We start from the raw sequence: 17,734 nt of genomic DNA on the forward strand, positions 1-17,734 counted from the left end.
AAACATTTAGAGAACAGCAGACTTGATTTGTTTACTTATCAGAGTTATTAGTTTTTCTTTTTCCGTAACGCAGGGCAGAAAGGCAAATGCTGTTTTGCTACACCAGGTTTGAAGCAGGGACATTTATTATTAATATCCCTCCAAAATGCTCAAAAGAAGTGATGCAATATTGTTATTTTGGTCACTGCTATTGTAAACACCACAAGGTTTTAAGAGATCAGAGAACTAATGGGAATTTTGCTTCAGCAAACTTTTGAAACACAACACTGTGAATATGAATTTCACTTTAATGGCAAGCAGACAGACTGACCTATTAGGTAATCCAAGGGATTTGCTGGAAATAGCCATTTAAAGCCTGGCTTCTCAAGCGAAAGATGCAGCATGACTAAATTATTACGAGATGTGTGCTCTCCTGAGCCGGCCTCTGCTTTAACTCAAGGATCTGAACTGCAACCGCTCCAGAAAAACACCCAGCAAGTTTAACACATATTGTTATTGATACACTGTGAAAAATGTGAGCTTTAATAATTTAACTGTATTTTTACCCCCTTTGGCAAACATCTGGGAACCATTAGTGGCAAACTGTTGCACTGATAATGGTTATAACATAAATGTTGGGGGTAAAATAAATGTTATGCCACAAAACTAAACAGAGAGCCACTCCTAAAATCTGAAAATCACTTCCTCCTCTCTCTGTCTCTCCATCTTTTTCCCCCATTTTTGTCTCAGTTCTCTTGGTCACTTGTGGTAATTGAATAAGAAAGCTTTCAGCGCTTGCATGTTTTCAGGCTGGCAGCTCCAACGCATTCTGAAATGAGCTGTTGCAAACAATCAAGATCTGCATCAATTAGTTCTCCTCCTCTATTAAAGGACGCAGGAAGGAGTTACCCAATTATTGCACAACGTTCATGGCGTCTTTGCCCTGCAGTGAAGCATTGTGGGAACGATTCACAGATGGCATCATCTTGTCACTTGGCTGCTGTGTTACCTTTATGAGAATCGCTTTGAGGAACACCTTTATGAGAAACGATATTCGCATTAACAAGCGAGACGTATTTGTGTGCATGCGAGAGAGCGAAGGGCAAAATACTAAGCAAATTGAAAGAGGGACAATAAAGGAGAATAAGAACGAGGGAAAATGAGCAACCGCGTGTCTCCTTGACAACTTTAAGCAATGAAATGCCATTAGGATGCCTCTAATTGAAATGTTGCATGTGAAATTAAGGGCATTTACATAATTTAACAAAGGCCCAGCGTTGTAATTAGCATGAGGGAAGGATTTTTTTTTTTTTTTTTTCCTTCAAGCTTTTAAATCTGGTAATGCCATGTTATGGTTTGTGCCTGAAAAGACTAACTTAACTGTTTAATTTGTAACAATGACAAAATGCAGAGCTACAAGAACATAATTGACTCATTATTGGCCTATAAGCGACCTTTTTTCTGGCTCCCTTCCGCGTAGATTTGGCTAATTAGACAACAGTACATAACCACTGCTCTACACTCTGAAACTCTTATTTGTATAACATGAAAATATTTGTTCTTTTACATTGTATCCACCTTTTAAAATCGTGTGTGTGTGTAACCCTACATTATGATTACATTTAGAGGTAGATAATGGAATATGCAATTTGTACAGTATAAAAATCACTGTCTATGGAAATTCCCCAGAAAACATGAAAACCGAGTGAGGTGTGTATGTGTGTTCTACTGCATGGCAGGACATTTATTTTATTTTGCTAATTTATTTTATTTTATTATTTCGTTTTGTTTTTGTTTGTGGTTAAAATCCATACAAATCTACAAAAAAAAAAAAAAATGGTATATAGGTAACTGATGACCAATTTTCTCTCACTATTAATTGCCTTTTGGCTTTCACTAGTAACTCGCAATTGCATGTTATAGAGTAAGAATTGCATGATATGAACTCGCAAAAAAGTCAGAATTGTGTTTATATTCTGACTTTATAACTCGCAATCACGACTTTATAACATGCAATTGTGTCTTTATATCCCGCAATTCTGACTTTATATCCTGCAATTCTAACTATAATTCACAATCGCGACTTCATATCCTGCAATTCTGACTTTATAACACGCAATCGTGACTTTATATCCCGCAATTCTGACTTTATATCATGCAATCGTGACTTTATATCCCGCAATTCTGACTTTATGACATGCAATTCTGACTTTATAACATGCAATTCTGACTTTATATCATGCAGTCGTGTCTTTATATCCTGCAATTCTAACTTTATAATTCGCAATTGCAACTTCATATCTCGCAATTCTGACTTTATAACATGCAATCGTGACTTTATATCCCGCAATTCTGACTTTATATCCTGCAATACTGACTTTATAACACGTAATCACAACTTTATAACTCGCAATCCTGACTTTATATCGTGCAATTCTGACTTTATAACTCGCAATCATGACTTTATATCCCGCAATTCTGACTTTATGACACGCAATTCTGAATTTATAACATGCAATTCTGACTTTATATCCTGCAATTCTAACTTTATAATTCGCAATCGCGACTTTATATCCCGCAATTCTGAGTTTATAACTCGCAATCGTGACTTTATAACACGCAATCACAACTTTATATTGTGCAATTCTGACTTTATAACTCACAATCGTGACTTTATAACACGCAATCACAACTTTATATTGTGCAATTATGACTTTATAACTTGCAATCGTGACTTTATATCACGCAATTCTGAGTTTATATCCTGCAATTCTGACTTTATAACATGCTATCGTGACCTTATAACGCAAAATCACAACTTTATAACACACAATCGTGTCTTTATATCCTGCAATTCTGACTTTATAACTTGCAATTGTGACTTTATATCCCGCAATTCTGACTTAATAACTCGCAATCCTGACTTTATAGCACGCAATTCTGACTTTATTACATGCAATCACGACTATATAACACGCAATCGTGACTTTATATCCTGCAATTCTGAATTTATAACATGCAATCACAACTTAAAAGCTGGCAATCGTGACTTTATGTCCTGCAGTTCTGACTTTATAACACGCAATTCTGAGAAACAAAAGTCAGAATTGTGAGAAGTCACAATTACCTTTTTTTTATTTATTTATTTTTTATTCAGTGGCAGAAACAAGCTTCCATACCATTTTTTTATTGTTCTGTGGTGTGACATTTTGAAGTACAAAAATTCTACATGGATGATAATTAATAAAATAAAAGAATAGCAAAATGCTCTTTCAAATAGTTTTAGATGAATTATAACAATATAGCTGGGCATGTCAACTTAACAAAAGCATTTATGTGTTAACTACCCATTCACTTGATGTTTTGTGCTTTATGCCTCATCATTATCCTTTTTATGTTTCTGGAACTTGTTAATTATGTCAAGATTTCAGACTGACTAGACAAGTAAAGTGTTATGTGAATTAATTGGCACAACTGGTTCAAACAGCCAAATCTTCCCAGACCATTTTATTTGAGAAATCTCATGTGTTAGATTTAATTTGTGAAATAAATCTCAATTATTGTCTCTCAGATCTTTATTATTATTATTATTATTATAGGAAAAAAAAAGCTTTTTGCAACACTACCTCAGCTTCCATCTCATTACTTATGCAGTGAAACCGACTTAAATAATCCAGCGTGTGTCTCTATTTCAATAGGAAGCCAAAATTGGATTTTGTTCTTTGACTTTACTTTCTTCTTTTATTTTTTTAATTTTTTTCTACTTCCCTCCACACAAAAGGATGACTTCCCCCCCAAAAAGAAGGAATCCAAAAAAGAAGAGACACAGCAGAAAATCTGCCCTGTTAAACCTCCCACAATCCTCGAACCCCTGCTTTGTAATGGTCTTATTAGATTTGTATTGTCCAAAAGGGATTGCCCCCTTTATGAGGTGCAGGAATTTCTTTTCACTAGCCATCAGACAAGGTAGTGGAGCGTGGCCGTCCCATCACTGACAATAACTCCTGGATTTGCTTTCTCTTTACCCCCTGTCCCAACTACTATTCGGTAACACCCCTTCTCTCCCCTTGTCCCACAGAGCTGTGCGCAGCCGACTGTGGTGGTCATGGCATCTGCGTGGCGGGCAGCTGTCGCTGCGACGAGGGCTGGATGGGCTCAGGGTGCGAACAACGGGCTTGTCACCCACGCTGCAGCGAGCACGGAACCTGCAAGGACGGGAAGTGTGAATGCAGCCCGGGATGGAACGGAGAACATTGCACCATCGGTAAGGAGCAAGAGGGATGCATTAATTTATGTGTGCGTGAAGTGTTGGATAAGGGTGGAGTCGTGACGGGGGGGGAAGGGGTTGGCGGGGAGGTGTGAGAGAAGCATGCGTAATTGAATTTGTGCAACTCGGCATAGCATGAACAGGTTTGCTCAAGGATATGAAGCTTGTCTTCATGCATTTTAATGTGGGAATGTGCTAAGGTGTCTTTTCATTTCTACTCATCATTTCCCTCCTTTCTTGTTCTCTTTCTCGTTCCTTTCCATTAGTTCATTTTGAACACAAACATTTGCATTGCACGAGCAGAGCAGTCACTGGAAAGACGTTCTTTACGTTGGGGAATTAAATTGCAAAGCAGTTTAAAGAATTTATTTTTTTTATTTTTTTTATTTAAAAATATTAATTATTTTTGCATTTCCTTTTGGTAAGGTTATTGTTTTAGTAAGTCATGTGTTTTAATTTAGTTTTATTTGAACCAAAATGTACCACTGTATTTGGAATTGGAAAAAATATACCAAATGGTTAAAATATGAGTATCAAATATGGTACATCAGGCCTTTGAGGGACGTGTATCTGTTCATCTCTCAATCATCATTCATTGTACTGCATTATACGTGTTTGTCCCCCCAATAAAATCTACAGAGCTTTGATCATAAAACGAAGCATTTAAATACCATCTTACTTAGATATTATTGTGAGTATTTGTTATTATTTTATTGTAAGTAGTAGTCTGCTGTACTGTTATAAAGATCTCATTGACTTGCATTATAAGCTTTTGGAATTTCATCTTACTTTTTGGCCATATAAATGTCAGCAACTGCACCAAATTGCATGTTTCTGCTTAGTTCTCTGAATAAAACTGAGGTGTATTTTTTCCATCCTCGAGTGCGAGCTGCATATTCTCGTATGTTATACTATATGAGTCATAAAAGCCTAATGTATCAAATATGATGCTCAATAAAAATAGTAGTCATGTCATAGTCAAAGCATTTCAACTTTAACACCATGATGATTATAATTAATGCTTTTAGAAATAGATTCAGTCTAATATTGGTTTCACTGCACAATGGCACACAACCCACGTAAATGTAGAGAGGCAACCGTCCTTCGCTTGAGGCAGGTGTATTAGGTTGTTCCATGGTCAGACTTTAAGATAATAAAATACCTAGCATGAAAAAAAAAATTTGGTAACAGGGTTGCCAAAAGTTTATTTTTTTGTTAAGGTTAAACAATGACCATTTGTTGAAAGAAAAGTTCTGTATTTTAAAGTAGGCACTATGTTGTACCTTATTTTTGGGAAGTGCCACCTAACCCGAACCTACCCCTTAAAGGATTAGTTCACTTCAGAATTAAAATTTCCGGATAATTTACTCACCCCATGTCATCCAATATGTTTGTCTGTCTTACTTTCTTCAGGCAAAACTAAATTAAGGTTTTTGAGGAAAACATTCCAGGATTTTTCTCCATATAGTGGTCTTCACTGGGGTACAATGGGTTTAAGATCCAAATTGCAGTTTCAATCCAGCTTCAAAGGGCTCTACACAATCCCAGATGAGGAATAAGGGTCTTATCTAGCGGTCGTGCTCATCTTGCTCTGCTCTGCAATCCGCCACTCATCACATAATCATGTTGGAAAGGTCACGGTTGATGTAGGCGGAAGTACAGATCCAGTGTCTACAAAGCGAAGTGCAAAGACTAAATCAAACGGACTTTACCAAAAATGGTAAAACAATGATGTTGGATGATTTTGAAGCTGTAGGAGAAAATGAGATAAAGTTTTTGTGACCTTTCCAACATGGTTATGTAATGTGTGGCACATCACAGAGCATTGCAAAATGAGCATTTGTGTTTAAAAAGTATGTAATTTTTATTTTTATTTTATTTTTTTTTAAACGACGATTGTTTCGCTAGATAAGACTCTTATTCCTCATCTGGGATCATGTAGAGCCCTTTGAAGCTGCACTGAAACTGACATTTGGACCTTCAACCTGTTGAACCCCTGTGAAGTCCACTAAATGGAGAAAAATACTGGAATGAAAACCATAATTTCTTTTTGACTGAAGAAAGAAAGATGTAAACATATTGGATGACATGGGGGTGAGTAAATTATCAGGAAATTTTAATTCTGAAGTGAACTAATCAATTAAATCAAAGAGCAGTGATTGGTTGATAAGTGTTGCCCCTAACACCAACCATAACCCTAAAGTCTGATGGTTGATTGGAATGTTGTTCCAGACTAAAGTGTTGAACGTTTGTCATACATCTCGCCTAAAGAATCTGAATGGGCCAGTAAAAAGTCTGTTGTGTGAGACTGCATTTACTAGTGTGTGTCTCAACATCATTGTGTCTTTCTCTGTTCTACGTTTTGTCTCTCATCCTCTTTATCTTATCCAAAAACATCCAAGCCATATCTCCTCTGTTAAAGGAACCACATAGTCTGATCTGGTATTGTTTTTTATCCAGCTGTAACTTTTGATTTTGTCTCTGAGTTTATCAGTCAGTGACTAGAAAAGACTCAACAGTAACAGCTCCTGACAAAACACCAGAGGCGAACAAAGCAAATAAATATAGATTCTATTTAGATCTTATGAACTTCCGACTTCTGTAAAACCAGAAAACTTCTAATGCAGGGGTGTTGTTAGTTAATGTTATTGGGGTTTTTTTTCCTCCCTTCCTGGGGCCAGTACACTAGCATTCTGTCTTTTAATATTTTCTTGATGCATTATTGATGTTCTTCAAACATGTACCATAGTGAAACATAGCATCCCAACCGCAGGGACCATACTTTCCAATAACACGTGTGCCATTAAAGGTGGTAAGTGTGACGGTCCATGATGTAATGTACAGTTCGACAGATGACGTATTGCTTCTCCACTGCTGGATTGAAGTGTGGCTGTCTCATCAGTGACATGCTCTTTCTTTATAAGCTTCTTAAACCTTAATAATTTTATAGAATTAGTAACTTATGAATTTTATTTTGCATCCAATTGGCTATACAAATATTCATACTGCATTATCAACCTCCATCTAAATTGTAATACTTTGCCTATTCAAAGTAAAATAAATAAATAAATAAAATGTCCAACATAAGGCATATATACAGGCTTCATAGAAAGTATTGCCAAAAACTCTTACTCCTGTAGTACAGGAACTGATAAACTGAGACTTCTCTCTACATCTCTCTCTTTCTCTACCCTGTCACACCATACCTTTAACTCTCTCCCAGCCTGTAATGTGATGTTTTGCTTGTTGCATGTTATTGTCCTTGCAATCGCTTTTGCAGCCCCTCTGTGTTTCAGTAAACTTAGATGTCTCGAGCAACCAACCCATGCCGCTAGCTGTCTGTGTCTTGTCATGGAAGCAGCACTGTTCAAAACTTCCCTTATATGTCCTTGTCTTTTATCTCCCCCTAAAGCTCACTATCTGGATAAGGTAGTGAAAGGTATGGCACTCCTCCTGTCCTATCTTTTCTTCCTCTCTCATTTTCTGTCGTCCATCATCTTTCCATCAGCCCATCCTTCAAAAAGCTCATCTCTAGAGTTGCGCTCGTATTTTCAGTCAGCCCATGCTTCATGCCTCACAAACACAGTCCTTGTCGAATCATGCCGCTGTTGTACCACCACATCCAATGCGCTGCTTTGCCACCTCGCCACTTAGCACCTTCACGCCCGCTGAGTGGGCGGCATGGGAGCCGGTGCGTCTCCTTAGCTGCCGTGTCCCTGCTGTGGAACTCAGGGGGATGGATGGCCCACAGGATCCAAGGAGGGAGGGTTGGCGGAGGGTCACGGACCTTGCCAACCGGCGCCATGCATAATGGATGTTCAGTGCAGCTGTGCAGCACAGCAGAAGGGGGTTCGGGTGGAGGGGTGGGGGTTCAGAGAGGTGCTGAAGCGGCAGCCTCTCTAATTAAAGCATGTTATGCACCGGTGATGCCAGAGCCCAGAACTGCCCACACCCCCTACCTGCTCATTGTCTTTCCCTTTCTTGTCTCTGGTTTTCTTGCTCCGTGAGCCCACCCCTTCCTTCCCTTTCTCCTTGCAAAGAGAGGCAGTGCGGCTGCAGGGGGTCGCGCAAGGCGGTTTGTGGCCCTCCGGAGCTGTTTCAGCCTGATGCGCGGGTGCGCTCCACAGGGGCCTCTCTCTGAAAGGGCTGCCAATTAAGCTGAACTGCTGCCAGCAGAGCACAGATCTTTATTTATTTAGCTCTTTAATAAGCATTCAGAACAAACCATTCAGACGTCTCGCCACTGCGGACTATGCAGCTGTTTGTCTGTTTGGGTGTTTAAGGAGGAACCTGCTGTCTACTGGTCAAGCTCACCCTTTGCTTGTTAACAAAGAATATAACTGTCACTGTCTGCCGTGTAGCACAAAAAGATTGTCCTTACACCAAAGTGAGGTCAGCTGGAGACTGTGATTGCAGGTACAACCTTGTACCTACAGAGTTGATAATAGAGAGAAGAAATGGGATTCAAAGATCTTTTTCCAGATGCCATCCTTCATGACAAAGAGTAAACTGTTGAGTAGTATTCTGCTGGGAATTATCCAGCTTCAAGTATACTTTACAGGTGGCTACAAAGGGACACCCTACTGTGCACAATGGGACACACTACTGCCTCTAGAGATCCACCTTTCTGCAGAGATTAGCTTCAGCTGTCTGAAACTTATGAGCATCTGTGAAGACCTTGATTAACTAGTTCTGGTGTGTTTAACTTGGGTTATAACTAGGGCTCAAAATAAATCGCAATTAATTTGAAATCGCTCTTAAACCGATTTAGCCGCTTGTGAAATCGCAAAGGCTGTGCTTTTTTTTTATGCACAGCTTGTCAGTGAAGCACAGCTCTGTGATCATCAGTAGTAAATGTCGCTCCATCTGAAAGCACTGCGAGTTTGAGTCACTTATAACGTGACAAAAAAGCAATGCGCGTCAAACATCTTTCCAAACATGAGAAGCATTTATGAACTTCTTGGCCAACAAAAGACAGCATTTAATAATGTTTTTACTCCATATTCACTTTGAATATATCCTCCTGTGAGATAATGTGGCTTCTTACACAGAGTAAGGCACACAACATATTATTTCATAGTCATTCAAGTCACGTCAAGTCACCTTTATTTATATAGCGCTTTTTACAATGTAGATTGTGTCAAAGCAGCTTTACATTGATAACTGGTACATTATTTTGGCTGCTCAGCAGCTCTTAAAGAATAGTGTCAATGCAGGCAGATCAAAGCACTGTTGAATATCAAATGTCAAGTCAAATGTCAAGTGTCCCCAACTAAGCAAGCCAAAGGCGAAAGCGGCGAGGAACCCAAACTCCCATCAGGTGGCAAACAAGTGGCAAATAGGTGTTAAAATGGAGAAAAAAACCTTGGGAGAAACCAAGCTTAGTCGGGTATATACAGTCTTTATCACTGTATATAATACTATGTCGATTAGCACTGAAGTATAAACAAAGACTTTATATATAGAAAGACTGTGCACTCGTATTATTATGAATGAGAGAAAGTGCAATGCAGAATAAGTCCCGCCTTCTAAAGAAGGCCAATCACCGATTGGCAAAGTCATCGCATAACTGCAGATGTTGTTAGAAACTCTGGTTCCTATAGAAACAGACAGAGGCGCTCTTAGGACTGAGCATTAGCTTGAAAAATGTGTTTTTTTTTGTCATGATTCTAGCGTTTAGAAACAAAATTTGAGACAATTGTCATATTTCATCGGTGATTTCAAATATGAAATTTAATCAACAACTTGGCGAACAGCTTTGGAGAATTTGATGTTTCCCCAATCAAAGAGGTAGGAGCTGCACTTGCATGCCCGAGAAGTGTTTCAAAGATGGCCGCCAAGTGAAATGACTTGTCTTAAAGAGACTTTAGTATAAATATACTCAGGTAAACCATATGTTGTCGTAGTGGTCTGTTTATTAATCATGTTTAATCAATCATAGGCATTTCAATCTTTTGTTAATTCAGCTACAGATACCCATAGGTATTTCCTGGAATGACATGCACTATATCGTACTTCTGCTGGAGTTTCTGTGTGAGAGTGCCCTCTGGTTTAAGATGGAGTAGCATACTGATCACAGAGCTGTGCTTCACTGAGAAGCTGCGCATAAAAAAGCGCAGCCTTTGCCAAATCGAGTGTGGTTTAATTTCAATTAATCATGCAGCCCTAGTTATAACTGAACTCTAAAGAAAGGTGGTCCTCCAGGAGCATGTTTGGACAAGATCATGAGACTTCGAGTTACCAGGATAGCCATTTGTGATACATCGCCCATGAGTACAATGGCTCAATGTATCGGAGCATGTGCTCTAACTAGTATTCCAAAGCTCCCTCACTCAGTAAATGACATTGTGCTGATCTGTGCAGCTATGTTATTATGTAAGTCAACATTACAGCCCACTTTCTTGATGGCTTCTCCATTAAGGTGCAGACTAACATGCTATGGCAAGAATCAGCAATTCATTTTTTTTTCTTGCATCAGATGGTACTAAATGTGCTACATGTATCAGTTATTGAAGCACAGATGTCTTGGAACATTGAGCACAGCGTCATAATGCACAAAGCCTGGATGAAAACACTGCATGCAATTCTGCATTGAGCCATCTTTAGAAATGATCATGGCTTTTAGAGTCATCTCGGATTTCCTTCTTATCAGGCATCCACCACCTTTCTTTCTCTATACAAACTCCCACTCTCACTCTCTCTCTTGCTTTAGTCTCTATGATGTTCGAGCAGTGGCTGTGCTAACTGTCGCTGACAAAATAGGTCAGCTCAGACATCTTGGAGAGTGGCTCTTGGCTTGTGAAAAGCATGTCAGGGTTTTACATTCATTGGCACAGGGTTTCTAGCCTTTCGTCTGTGTTTTCATCTTAGGAAATAGAATTGGACAGGTAGCTGATAAGTGGCAGGGAGGGGAGGAGGAAACAGATGACAATGACAGACATTTTACGCTGTCGAATGGAGCATACCATGTCTATAGGAGCGTGTGCCCACCATCTATTCTATCAACATCCTGTCCGCATTAACCTCTCAGTTCAAGCGCAGCCCTGTGAATTCCTATTTTCAAATGTGTCATGACATTCACATTATATGGATAAAACAGAATATGCTTATGGTTTTCGCATTTAAGGTTGTCTACTATCTAAAGCTAAGGTTGTTAGTGTTATTTCCCAAGAAATACTGTGATTATCCATATTGTTGTTTATCTGGTTGTGATAATGTTTTTTTCAGGGTTAGCTTTTGCTTCTACCTTTTTTGTGTCTCATTGTCTTGCTTCTCTTTCCCTCTCTCTTTCTCTTTAAAGCTGAGTTCTGCATCTATTGTATAACACTAATGAGAATGTATTGATCTGGTGGAGCTCTGCAGTATGAGTCTGCCTCTATAGGATATAAGGGCTTAAAAAGGTGCATCAGTTAATCACCTGAAGTTATCACTGTTATTACTGAAGCACTCTTTTGACCCACAACCCTTCATTTTAACTTTTTTTTGTTTTGGATATAATAACTAGGCTTTGCAACAGTTATAGTGCAATGTTTGTTTTGCTGAAAAGTGCCCTCTCTAATGTGTGTGGTTTGCTTTTGTGTGCACAGAGGGCTGTCCTGGTCTGTGCAATGGCAACGGCAGATGCACGCTGGGTAATAATGGCTGGTACTGCGTTTGTCAGCTGGGCTGGCGGGGAGCAGGCTGCGACACTTCAATGGAGACAGCCTGCAGTGACGGCAAGGACAATGACGGAGGTACAATACAAACAACACGCTGCCTTGACATTTATTATGAAAATTTAACATAGTCTTTGCTGGGAAATATTCAGACTTTCCCTGTGAATACATGAAACCTTGTAGAAGAGTGGGTTGTTTAAGTAAAAATCATAGGTTTCAAGTTCCCCAAGCTAACAGAGAGACATACCAAGTCCACATCATCTAACCTCCATTTCCCAGTAAGCATCAGCTTAGAACCGACCTCCTGCCAAGCCTCTAAATCAACGGTAGCCTCGTCCTGTCACGACTGTGCTGAGCATAAAACATGTTTGCTCTGAAGAGCACAATCTTCAGGGAGATCACATCATGCTTCTGCTATAGTTACCAAACTCTACATTTTATCATTTGATGTAGCTACAGGCTTGGTGGTGTTTTTGTTACCATCCTAAATAATCACTTATTAGAGATTGACCTGTAGAATACCAATCAGAAGGTGTTAACACATACGCTAGTAGTAAAGCAGTCAATTGGTGGTACTGTCATGATGACTGAAACAAGCAGTGATGTTTCCACCAGGAGAGGTGATATTTTTATAATCTGGCCCATCTGGTCAAAGAGTTTCCACAAAGTAGAGAGAGAGAGGAAGAGAGAGAGATATTACAGAATAAGGGGTGACCCACTTCAGCACATTAAAGGGTTCCTCTCAGCGTGGCCTGAAGTCCTGAATTATTTCAGCTGAATTACAGGAGGGAGAGGCTGAGCTGCCTATAGAGGTGTGGAAACTGTTGGAAAGAAAAAAAAAACATGAAGGAAATAGGAGGCAAGACTAGTTCTAACTTACTGCAGTAACCGCTGTAGGGCACAGAAAGACATCCAACATAGGCAGTTGTTTCTTAGAAGTTTTTGAGATCCTGCTAACGGTTTGCCCGTGTTCGTCTTGGGATGATGAAATCTTTTTCCTCTCCTTTAAAGATATCAACCTAGAGGAATGAATTTAGCTCGGACAAAATAAGCAAGTTGGAAGGCATCTGTGCTGCAGGTTAGAAACATTTCTGGTAACCAGGTCATACCTGATCAAGTTTGGTTTCCGGAACATTTATTGGTGCCCACTGGAGGAAGGTGCCTTGGTTTGTGTCTGATAGGCTAATGAGGCTCTACACCCTAACCCAGCCATCAGTGAATCTATAAGACTTTAGACTTTAGACAAGATGATCCATCAAAAGAAACCAAGTCCCCAAGCTGGTAGTCCATCAGATCAACCACCTAAACAAGTTTTGTCCTTTTGGGGGGGGGGGGAATGTGCAAAATTCACTTTTATAAGGTGTTTGAACACAGGTGTGTGTGTCCACAGTGTGTGAAATCAACCAGCCTATAAAAATCCAAAAAAAACGCTTTTTTTTTTTGTTTTTGTTTTTTGTTTTTTTTATAATTCCCATAAATCAGAAGCAGTCTCTTCAAAAGAACTGATTCAGATTCTCCAGATTCAGATTCTTCAATGACTTCATTGTGGGGAGAAGTCTCGCCCACAACCGGTGATGATCTGCCCTATTAGCATAGACACACCCCTGAGTGAGTCCACCCATTTCTGTATCCTCGCTGTAGCAGCTGGAGTTTTACAATGTCAGCCCCAAAGGGGCATTAAAAATGTTGTGTTTTGGGATGTACCAATGAAGATAAGAGTCTCCATAGACTCCCGACATCTGAGTCACTGAGGACATCGTGATTAAATTTCATTTTTGATGGAAAGTCCCGAAGAAAATTCTACCGATTAGATTGTGCTGCCAGCATCATATTTGTGTGGTTTGAGACTTTATTAATGTCCATACCTACCCCTACCCTAAACCTACCCTTAAAACAATGCAAATCTAGTGTTGGTAGCACAATCTGATAGGTACCATTATTTGACAGAACACCTGTATGCCAGAGCATGAGTTCTTGAAGCCTCACCCTCTTCTGGAAAGGAGGCCGGGAGCAATAGCTCATTTGCATTTAAAAACAGTGCATTTTTGTTTACACCCCAAAAATTGGGAATTTTACTATGTGATGATTCATTATCTGTGGGGTATTTTGAGCTAAAACTTCACATACACACTCTGGGGACAACAGAGACTTATTTTACATCTTGTAAAAAGAGGCATAATACGATATCTTTAAGTGAAGGCAGTTTACAAGCAGAGAAATCAGTTTTCACTTACACCAAAATATGCCATTTTGTGCATAGAATCTGGTTCATGGAATCTGGTTTCTGACACTACATTGCCGGTTTTGAAGATTAAACCTCTCCATCCTATCCTCTCTCCATCAGATGGGTTGACGGACTGCATGGACCCGGACTGCTGTTTGCAGGCGTCGTGTCACACTACCTCTCTGTGTGTGGGCTCTCCTGATCCACTGGATATCATCCAGGAAACCCAGATCTCATCCAGTCTGAGCACCCTGCAGTCCTTCTACCAGCGTGTCCGATTCTTGGTGGGCCGGGACAGCACCCACGTCATCCCTGGCACCAACCCGTTCGATGGCATGTAAGTGTTTTTTAGTAGTAATGTTCACAATTTTTCTTGCAGTTTAAATTCTCTTTTCCATACTTATCCCAAATCTCAATCCACTGTAGTGGTAATATTTAGATCAATCAGTAACTATAAGCAGATGCTGTCAATCCATCTACAGCTCTTGTTCCTGTAAACAAACAGGGCATGGGGCTCATCCCAAGGTGCCCCAAAGATGTTTCATATGAGAGAACAGTGCTGTCACTGTGTTCTCCCATGTGTCTTCTCATCTTTTGCCTCCATTTTGTGGCGTTCCCTTTTTATCTGTAAACAATACCTAGAGTGAATGCCACTTTTGCATTTGCATCCCACTCATGCACTGGTCCCGTTCCTCTATCTCTCTTCCTGTTCTCAATTGAATTGAGCAGAAAAGATGCTACTAGAGACTTGGGAAAAAGTTGTGCTCCTTTGAAATGTCGTAGAGTATCCCCGCTTTTCCTTTCATGAAAGCGTATCTGACATTTCAAAGGCAAAAAAGAAAACGTAACAAGCAAATGAGCATCTTTTTGTGCTCTCCATGGAGAATGTCTCTAATGGTGTCGCCCAGGGTGCGTCAATGTTTTGATTCTTCTCTCCATAAGGCATAATCTGCCAAAGAGGTCTTCAATTCAGAGCTTTCTGTTTTTAGGCCTTGTCTTGCTTTGTTTCTTTGGAAACTCAAGTGGAAATTTCTTGTTTAGAGGGGTTTTGGATCAGTGAGCAGTATTTTCCTGAACTATAGTGAGCAGGGTATTGTTTTTGCATCTCTTAAATGGCCATTTCCCACAGTTCAGCTCAGACTCTGGACAGAATGGCCTTTTGCTTTGCGTGACTGAGCCTCTGGCAAGTACGAACTCCTTTTGTCTAATCTTCGCTATCCTAATGAGACTCTGATCACTTCAAAGCTGTCCAGTGCTCTCCTTCATGCACTGATTTCCCCGGTCCTATCTGCCAGACGTTCTTCTGTTGCATAAATCACGCTGCCCTCAATCAACTTGTGTCAGAGTGTCCAATGCGCATAACCTCATGCAAAGATGAAACATTGGACTTTGTTTGATATTGCCTTTTGTGGACATGTCAGACGGTATTCATGAAATGCTCTTGTAATACCGCGTGACATTTTCCCAAGGTGACATTTTTGCAAAGCTCGGTAGGGAGTCTCCCGATACCCTCTTCATTATTTCGAGATGAGGGTCTCGGCCTACCCTTCGTCACCATCATCTCCCAAGAAAAAAAAAAAAAAAGAAGCATAAATAAATAAAAGCTTTAGAAGTCGGCCACCAGCCGCAAGATCGGAGACCTCGATTCACCTAAAAATATCAGCGCTGATATATTATTTATTACTTCTTCGTTCCTCCGCCTACTGACAGATATGAGAGAGGCTGACAGCAGCCCAGATGGACCTTTTAGACACAGCCGCAGTCGGTCTAAAAGAGCCCCTTGCCATCACCTGATCAGGCCTTTTTATTGATTCCACAACCACCTCTGCATGCTAGGAGACATGTCAGAAATGCACATCTGACATGTCCGACCACAAGAAAGCAACATGGATGGGAATGATCAGTCATCTATCATCCCTGTTTTACAAGACGCACCTTTCTGAAACTTTCCGAATGTTTTTCCGATATATATATTTTTTTATCCTTTACAGCATGTACTCTGTTTATCTGAACACCATGGATCGCACAAAAGAATAAATGTGCTTGGCTGGAGATGCACTTGGGTCAAGTTGTTTGCTTGCTGCATCTGAGTGTACTTAGCCCCTTTTACCATCATGTGGAGAAGGCGGAGGGGGCGTCCTGAGGTGGCCCATTATTTCTCTCCATTTAGCCTATTTAGAACTCATTGCAGTTTCTGAGAAAGAGTAGAATACTGCTGTACACAGATGTAATTTAAGAGAGGGAGCACGATTCTATTTAGCCCCTCTTATGAAGTTTTTAAGTAGTTAAAGTGAAAGTGACACGTGAAAGCCACGTGACAAGTAAACACACACTAAAAACTGTGGCGCCCAGGGAGTTATTGGGGGTTAGGTGCCTTGCTCAAGGGCACCTTCAATCATTTCCTGCCGGTGCTGGAATCGAACCAGAAATCTTTGTGTTACCATTCAAACTCGGTAACCATTAAGCCACGGGGCAGTTGGCATGAGGTGCTCACTAAGGCCTCATGCCATGTTTGTTTACAGGAACAATGGCTGTAGGTAGATTGACAGCAATTGGTACCAGTGATGCTAAATTGTGCTTTTGGGTTGTTGCTAATACTTAGCAATGCCCTGACAATGACCATAGTGGCTAGTTTTACACATGCAAATCTTAGGGTGTACTCACACTAGATGCTCGGAACCGTGCCCTATCACGTTCGACCCTCAAAGCCCGGTTTGTTTGACAAGTGTGAGCGCTCCGTTCCGTGCCCTGGCGCGGTTCCTTTAGCCGTCCCTGGTTGGGCTCGAGCGTGGTTCGCATGCAGTGTGAGCGCTAACCGTGCCTGAACACGGAACAGCTACTACTTTTGTGTGCATCATCATTATGACAGCAAACTTCCTTATTACTATACTGATAGCACACTTATCAATTCATGTAACTAATTTGAGTGTATTTGGGTTTATAACAAGTCTGCTTCTCACCTTATTGATGAACAGGAATTGTAGTTTGCAAGTAAAGCTGCAAATTCCTCAATTAACGTCAGCTGCTGTGATAATCCTCTGATACGTGCAAGTGAAAATTGCTGCACAGGCAGTATCTTAGCGAAAGTGCATTTTTTCCTGTTTTCTTATGTTCAAAAAGTTGTATCGTATATGACGTAAGTGTGCTTCGGCCTGGAACGTGAGTGCGGCCCAGCGGGGGAGGGGGCGAGGGGGGACAATCGCACTCTGTCTCAGTTCAAGGCAACCGCGCCTAGTGTGAGTACACCCAAATAGTTAGTATTACAGTGGTAAAGAAGCTTTTATTATTATTTAATAAAAGGGGTTTGCAAACATTAATTTAGCCCATTAGCGTTTAGCCTTTTTAGCCTTTGCCAAACACATGGTATTCAGACCTCTCTAAAAAAAAAAAAAGGTTTGTAGCGCTCCCAGAAGCTGCCTTTCAGGGCAGCTTAGCCTGCTTTCTTTCATAGTTATTTAAGATGTCTTTTCTAATATCAAGTCAGACGTGGCCTACAATTTGCTTCTATGCTCTGAAATTACACGGTTGTCAACACAGTGCTGATGGCCTACACAAGGTGATATGTCTGTTGTTGTTTATAAACCTACTTGCGTGTTTCTCTGCCATTCC

At 40.3% G+C, this 17,734-nt stretch overlaps 1 protein-coding gene across 4 annotated transcripts in view; it reads left to right on the top strand.

Moving 5' to 3' along the window:
• tenm4 (teneurin transmembrane protein 4) overlaps positions 1-17,734 on the top strand; it is a 183,067-nt gene that overhangs the window by 90,924 nt on the left and 74,409 nt on the right. For 3 of the 4 annotated variants that reach the window (XM_067364761.1, XM_067364764.1, XM_067364763.1), the window contains 3 exons: positions 4,058-4,243; positions 11,833-11,979; positions 14,246-14,462. In XM_067364761.1, coding sequence (XP_067220862.1) covers positions 4,058-4,243; positions 11,833-11,979; positions 14,246-14,462 — 550 coding nt within the window. Of the gene's footprint in view, positions 1-4,057; positions 4,244-7,658; positions 7,686-11,832; positions 11,980-14,245; positions 14,463-17,734 lie in introns of all 4 variants that reach the window. The other variant, XM_067364762.1, reaches the window with a different exon arrangement.

The sequence above is a fragment of the Chanodichthys erythropterus genome, chromosome 17 (assembly GCF_024489055.1).
Source record: "Chanodichthys erythropterus isolate Z2021 chromosome 17, ASM2448905v1, whole genome shotgun sequence".
NCBI classification, from domain to species: Eukaryota; Metazoa; Chordata; class Actinopteri; order Cypriniformes; family Xenocyprididae; genus Chanodichthys; species Chanodichthys erythropterus.